General features: G+C 40.6%; 1 protein-coding gene across 1 annotated transcript; it reads right to left on the reverse strand.

Moving 5' to 3' along the window:
• On the reverse strand, positions 1–6900 carry fkbp7 (FKBP prolyl isomerase 7). Its single transcript, XM_085374459.1, has 4 exons — positions 6671–6900; positions 6257–6408; positions 3240–3367; positions 1–162 (listed from the first exon to the last, which is right to left on the reverse strand). The coding sequence occupies exons 1-4, from the start codon at positions 6898–6900 to the stop codon at positions 1–3; spliced, it is 672 nt and encodes a 223-aa protein (XP_085230585.1).
• Positions 6901–7418: the final 518 nt, after the last annotated feature.

Below are 7418 nucleotides of genomic sequence, written 5' to 3' on the forward strand. Positions count from 1 at the left end.
CTAGAGCTCATCATGCTGATAAATGTTATACTCCTTCGCACTGATCACGCCATCTCTGTCGCCGTCGTTCTTGTAGAAGATATCGTCTATAAGCTTCTCGTAGAAAGGGTCGTCGCGCGGCTTCCCCCCTTTTTCATACTCCAGCTTCAAATATTCTTTCACCTGGAAACAGAGAAACACCTCAGAGTAAACTCTGAATTTTAATAACGCCGCCCTCACGCTGTGCCTGACAGGAAACGTATCACATATACAGTGGGGCAAAAAAGTATTTAGTCAGCCACCGATTGTGCAAGTTCCTCCACTTAAAATGATGACAGAGGTCAGTAATTTGCACCAGAGGTACACTTCAACTGTGAGAGACAGAATGTGAAAAAAAAAATCCATGAATTCACATGGTAGGATTTGTAAAGAATTTATTCGTAAATCAGGGTGGAAAATAAGTATTTGGTCACCTCAAACAAGGAAAATCTCTGGCTCTCACAGACCTGTAACGTCTTCTGTAAGAAGCTTTTCTGTCCCCCACTCGTTACCTGTATGAATGGCACCTGTTTGAACTCATCATCTGTATAAAAGACACCTGTCCACAGCCTCAAACAGTCAGACTCCAAACTCCGCCATGGCCAAGACCAAAGAGCTTTTGAAGGACACCAGGAAAAGTATTGTAGACCTGCACCAGACTGGGAAGAGTGAATCTACAATAGGCAAGCAGCTTGGTGTGAAAAAATCAACTGTGGGAGCAATCATCAGAAAATGGAAGACATACAAGACCACTGATAATCTCCCTTGATCTGGGGCTCCACGCAAGATCTCATCCCGTGGGGTCAAAATGATCATGAGAACGGTGAGCAAAGATCCCAGAACCACACGGGGGGACCTGGTGAATGACCTGCAGAGAGCTGGGACCAAAGTAACAAAGGTCACCATCAGTAACACACTACAACGGCAGGGAATCAAATCCCGCAGTGCCAGACGTGTTCCGCTGCTGAAGCCAGTGCATGTCCAGGCCCGTCTGAAGTTTGCCAGAGAGCACATGGATGATACAGCAGAGGATTGGGAGAATGTCATGTGGTCAGATGAAACCAAAGTAGAACTTTTTGGTATAAACTCAACTCGTCGTGTTTGGAGGAAGAAGAATACTGAGTTGCATCCCAAGAACACCATACCTACTGTGAAGCATGGGGGTGGAAACATCATGCTATGGGGCTGTTTTTCTGCCAAGGGGACAGGACGACTGATCCGTGTTAAGGACAGAATGAATGGGGCCATGTATCGTGAGATTTTGAGCCAAAACCTCCTTCCATCAGTGAGAACTTTGAAGATGAAACGAGGCTGGGTCTTCCAACATGACAATGATCCAAAACACACCGCCCGGGCAACAAAGGAGTGGCTCCGTAAGAAGCATTTGAAAGTCCTGGAGTGGCCTAGCCAGTCTCCAGACCTCAACCCCATAGAAAATCTGTGGCGGGAGTTGAAAGTCCGTGTTGCTCGGCGACAGCCCCAAAACATCACTGCTCTCGAGAAGATCTGCATGGAGGAATGGGCCAAAATACCAGCTACTGTGTGTGCAAACCTGGTAAAGACCTATAGTAAACGTTTGACCTCTGTTATTGCCAACAAAGGTTATGTTACAAAGTATTGAGTTGTATTTTTGTTATTGACCAAATACTTATTTTCCACCCTGATTTACGAATAAATTCTTTACAAATCCTACCATGTGGATTCATGGATTTTTTTTTCACATTCTGTCTCTCACAGTTGAAGTGTACCTCTGGTGCAAATTACTGACCTCTGTCATCATTTTAGGTGGGGGAACTTGCACAATCGGTGGCTGACTAAATACTTTTTTGCCCCACTGTATATATATGTTATAGAAACCTCAGCAGCTGGTTCTCCTGTTTTCTTTCAGTATTACCCATCCAGACAACATGCGTGCTAGAAGCTTCTTGGTACTGCAGTTAATAATTTAAAGATAAAATAGAGATAATGAGCATAATATGCAACCTTTATTCTTTATGAGGCGACTATATGTGAAGGAGTGGAAATATGCACTATGATAAACATGCAAGGTACATAATCTCAGGTAGGGCTGGTGAAAACAGGTTGATGTGTTACTGCACTGGCAGGATTATTAGTCAGATTATCAAGTTTGGGATAATTTAAATTTAAACCACGAGATCAGCCTCTGCAGAAGTAAAGACGCGGGTTTATTTTAAGAAAACCATCACTTTCTGTTCCAGAATCACATGACAGGAACAAGATTGTGTTTGTGAGTTTGCATGAAACTGGAGACTGCAGGAGATTAGCCGATTCTAACGTAACGGGACATTTCGCCACAGAATCACATATTTTTACGCTGGACTGTAGATTTATGGCTCTGCATAGACTGTCCTGGTGTGAGAACTCAGCTGGCTGCACTCACCAGCCACTTCATTAGGTACAGTTGTACTTCTTGATCTATCAAATCAATCACAGTTGCATGTAGGCACGTACACATGGGGAAGAAAGGTGATTTCAGTGACTTTTAATGTGGTATGAATGTTTCTGAGTGTTTCAGAAACTGCTGATCTGCTGGGATCTTCCCGTACAGCCATCTCCAAATAACCTTGTTAATGTCTTAATTACTTAATTTTAGGAACAAAGGGTTTTTGGCTGGGTTTTTTTTTTTGGTTGAACCCCAGTTTTTTGCCTTTAATGCCACACGTTTACCCACATACACCAGAGTGGTAGAGTCGTGTGCGAAAAGAGACCAACTAAGCACATTTCATGTAGAGCTGGATCCTGTTTTATTACATAACAATCATGTAGTTTGTTCTCTCAGTTTCATGACTGGTATTACAGAGAAACAAATTTGTAGGAAGGTATTTTCTATGCATGTTTAAGCTGCACGCACACAGATGGGCCAGGTGCTAATTTGTATCTCCTAATAACCCTGATTTTCAGCATAAAACAAGCCCATTCTGCTCGACTGCTTATCTGATTCTTAAGATATGATGACCCTGTTTCCAGGCTCTTGCCTTATTAATGTGCTGCAGTTTTTTGTCTTTTCACTTTTCTATTCAGTCATTTAGGACTGAAGGTGCATTCAGACCTGGAACTGAAGACTAATGTCCGGCTGAATAAGTGGAATTGGGATCATCTGTCATCGGATTACAGAGGACTTATTTTATGATAGAAAGCATGAGCTGAACCAACTGTGTCCTTGCTTTTATTGTAATTACCAGGTTATAAAATAAATTTACCTCTGCCTTTGAGAGACTCTTGTCGTTATCGAGGTCCATCCTTCCAAAAGCCTCCATGGTGCGTGGTCCCTTGGACACAGAGAGGACCTCCACCTCAAAGACCACGGTGGCATTAGGAGGCACCGGACCTGTTTAAAACATCAACATTTTAAATGACCGATGATTCATTATCATTGAAGAAGTTTATCAGATTGGTGGCTCAGCTGCTGATTTCAGATTTTTGTGCTGAGTTGAATAAAACAGCAGATACCGACAGAGAAACATTAATCACTGAGTAACATGGTAGTGACTTTAATCAGTGCAAAATATAAAGGCATGGAAGTACGCAGTAGGTTTGGTGCATTGTTTGTACTATCAAGGAGAATAGGTGTGTGTTTAAAAATGTGATTTGAGAGCAAAACTATAGACGCTGCTCTGAAGCTTAAAGAAAAATATGTGTGTTGAAAATGTGAATCTAAAGGTTTACACAAGCCCCAAGAGACCAGAAGATTTTTTTAAACTGATCTTATGTAAAAATTCATGTACGGCTGCTTACGTCTGTTTTTACCCCATTAAATTACACAATGCAGAAAAAGTCTAAAGTGTCAAAACTGCAGTTCCCCTAATGTCCACTTGAAGCTCCAGCAGTGACTCAGTCTCCATACACTTCTATGTTAAAATGTCCAGACTTTACAGCAGAAACAAACACGTTTACATCCTGATACAAAATCTGCTTTGGTCTCCATAGCTAATTCCCCCTATGTCACAGCTCTGCAACACACAACTGCATCTTCAGCATGAGTAACTATGGACATTACAATCTGTTACAAAAGACACGATGTTAATGAAAGATGTGAGCATGATGGGACCAAGTATACTTGTGGAACTCCAGGATGGTAACTTCAGGCACAGGAAGCCCTGCTACTACCATTTACAGCAATATTAACCCAAACCTTATAACCTCTGGCTCCACCCACTAAATTACATTAAGGCTAAGTTTGTATTATGTGAGCCGTCGCCTCTAATAGTAATTATCTGACAAATAATATGGCTTGTGTTGTAGTACAATCTTCCTCTTCAGTGTTTACAAAGTGAAATTATGTTTGTTTGTTTTTCATCAGTCTGTTTAGTAGCTGTTTGGGAAAAATCATAAGTCCATGTCCATGTTTTTGACCCAAACGTTTTATGGTTACATATTATTCTGCAGTATCTTTAGATTTTCTCACCTTATGCTTTAGATTACAAACCATTTCTCTTTTATTGCCTAATAAAGACACAAAGGTACCTTGGAAAATGACTGCCATTGGTTAAAATCAAACAAGATAAAATATGCTTTATACGAGCAAGAGAGTAAAAGAATATTAGATTGACATGCAGTTAATGTACAGAGAATAACAGAGGGTACAGAGAGAAGAATCGGTGAAGCTCTGTTTCAGTGTCTGTGGGTCATTATAAAGCCAACTAGTGCAGGGGGCAACTAAAACATGCACTCTAAGCAGAAGAAACATTTCTTTCACACCCAAAGGGTGAAATGCAACATCCCAGACTGAACACACCACTATCAGAGGACTGTAGTTAGTATTAATCAAAGAATCAACTATTACTCCTCCAAAAGTTCTCCAACACATACAAAGAAGAAACGAAGAGGAGACCTTTAAAGATCTTTGCATGCTTACAGGACATGCCATGTGGAGAAGAGTAGCAAACACTGCGAGGGATGTGATCTCCCTTCAGTTAAAGGGCTGTAAAAGAAGATAAGACAGCATGAAGGCAGACCTGCAACAATCAACTAATATCACACAAAACAGAGTTGAGAAAACACAGCATATGTATGTATGTAATGAATAATAAAAAAGACAGATGCTGCTGTAGCTCATTTTTGAAGCAAACACTAAGATTTTCTACTGATTTACTTAAACTTAATTTCTTCAACGCTTTCAAATCACTGAAACAAAGTCAACTTGCAGAAACTCAAAGCTCATGGAAAACATTTTTATTTACATCTCAGGACTTTTTAGTTATTTGTTTAAAGAGGTTGTTAGGTATTTTAGTACCATGGTAGCATTTACTGGATATTGTTTTATAGTGACATTATGCAGGAAAACTCTGTCATTCAATAAGGCCCCTTTGTTTTAGTTATTTTTCTCTTTGACCCAAGAATTGATGTGTGAGAATCACAGGCTGGTACAAGGTTGAAATACCACAGAGATCACTCCCTCAGCTACATTAGTTTCTTAATCTTTTAGACGCCTGTTGAAGGCCAAATGGTTTGTTTCAGATTTCACTAATGAAAGAACTCTTCGTTTTGTGCCTTGAAAATATGTCGCTGAGATAATCACAATTGTAGCTGAACTAATAAACTACACAAAGGATGCTTCTTCACCCAAGGGCAGGAAGACGCTCCCTTATCTTGGTCTGTACTGGTTTAAACTGATAATCTGCTGTCTCATGAATTTTACCCTCTATATAAACTGTTGTACTTGTGAATAAAGTTGAGTCAATTTGGGAAGACAATCTAAAGCAGTCTCTGTTTTCTTGTTCTCCCAAGCTGCTCCCGAGCTCGTACTAACACGCTGAATGGCATGCTTGAATATTGCTTGAGAATATATTTGACTGTGTTACAGACTAAGGGACATTCTCTGCTGATAGACGTCCACGCCTCGAAGGAAGTCGATCCACGGATTAGGCCCTGGAAACCGTTTCCTTCAGAGGTGTCCACATTTTTACACAAGTTGTACTTCTCAACCTCTGAAACAGTCATATAAAGGCCTCTATGGGTCTTCACAGTCACTGCTTAATGGATTATTGGACCCAACAGAAGCACACAGACAGAAAATAAAACAGGACCGAGAACTGAGCCCTGGGGAACACCACAACAGGAAATGATAGAAGCAACTTAAAACTCAGACTGCTGATAACCTTTTAAGGCCTTACCTTGAGTATAACTGAGTTTTCATGATAAAAACCTTAAAATCACATCCCCAACCTTGTGGGGAAATACATAATCAGCACACCTACCACCACCTAGATGTTTTTACCTTTGCCCTTTTCTCCAAATGCCAGGGTTGATGGGATGGTTAGTTTTCGCTTCTCTCCAGGACACATGCCCATCATCCCATCATCCAGTCCCTTAATGACTTGTCCCACACCCAAAACGAACCACTGAGGCTGTCCATCTTTGTCTGTACGACTGAAACAGAAATAAAAGCAGAGACAAAGAACATCAACAATCTTTGAATAAGTTTGACTAAACGTGCACTTTAATTTTGGTTGCTTTAAACTTAAAATGAGGAATGTTTCCAATCCCTTTACACTTTAACATACTTAAAGCTTAAATAGAGCTTCAGCATTTTAAACACACATTAAAGAGGACTTTAGGATTAAGTATGCATTCATTACTCACTCCAAATTAACATCGGACTAACACATAACTCTGTTTTCAAAGCACTGACCTGCAGTAAAACTGGGAACCATCTTTGGCGAGGAACCCATCGTAGTGAGCATTGATCAGATCTCCTCTCTTGCTCCTTTGGCTGCACTCCTCTGGTTTAAATAAAACTTCAGTCTCCACTTCTCCGTCCAGCTCCTCTTCAGCGGCCGAAACTGGCCGCAGACTCAGCCCTGCGGACACAAACAGGCACACTGTGCAGCTCAGTAACCTCCACATCATGCCGCTTTGCATTCGTGGCAACTTCTGAAGGTGACGTTTGAACACTGAGGAGGACGTATGAGACGTTGGGCCGGAATACCCTGAGTTATGACTGCCAGGGGATCAACCCGGGTTGGAGAAACTGCGCATGCTTTTCCTGACAGACTATACCGAGGGCATAAATGCTGCTCTCAAAAGGTACTGGAGCTGCAGAATTATTACGTAAATAAAAACAAACAAATAAATAATGTGATGTTAATTCTCCATCCGAAATCTTACATTAAAGCTGTATATTGCTGTATAAAACTACAGAATACGTGCTCATTGCAAAAGTGAGTGTTAGACACTTGATTCCCTGAATTTGCACATTTTGCTTAGTTTGCGCCTTTTTCCCGAATCCACTGAAATTTTGCCTGAAGAAAAGCAATGGCTCCACAGGCTCAATATGTATGATAATAATAATTATTTTATATAATAATTAAAATACTCAAAATCACAATCATTAATTAAAATCTAATTATATAAGTATAATTTTAGTCATAATTGCTAAT

Source organism: Diplotaxodon limnothrissa, linkage group LG16, assembly GCF_057381915.1.
Source record: "Diplotaxodon limnothrissa isolate DT_005_m linkage group LG16, D_limnothrissa_male_GT1.1, whole genome shotgun sequence".
NCBI lineage: Eukaryota > Metazoa > Chordata > Actinopteri > Cichliformes > Cichlidae > Diplotaxodon > Diplotaxodon limnothrissa.

What these genes read in the sequence shown, in the direction of transcription:
- fkbp7 (XM_085374459.1), bottom strand. Translation starts at nt 6,900, where the DNA reads ATGCAAAGCGGCATGATGTGGAGGTTACTGAGCTGCACAGTGTGCCTG. An exon ending in ATTTGGAGAAAAGGGCAAAG is followed by an intron (nt 3,368 to 6,256) that starts GTAAAAACATCT and finishes TGTTTTAAACAG; the next exon opens with GTCCGGTGCCTCCTAATGCC. An exon ending in AGAGTCTCTCAAAGGCAGAG is followed by an intron (nt 163 to 3,239) that starts GTAAATTTATTT and finishes CTCTGTTTCCAG; the next exon opens with GTGAAAGAATATTTGAAGCT.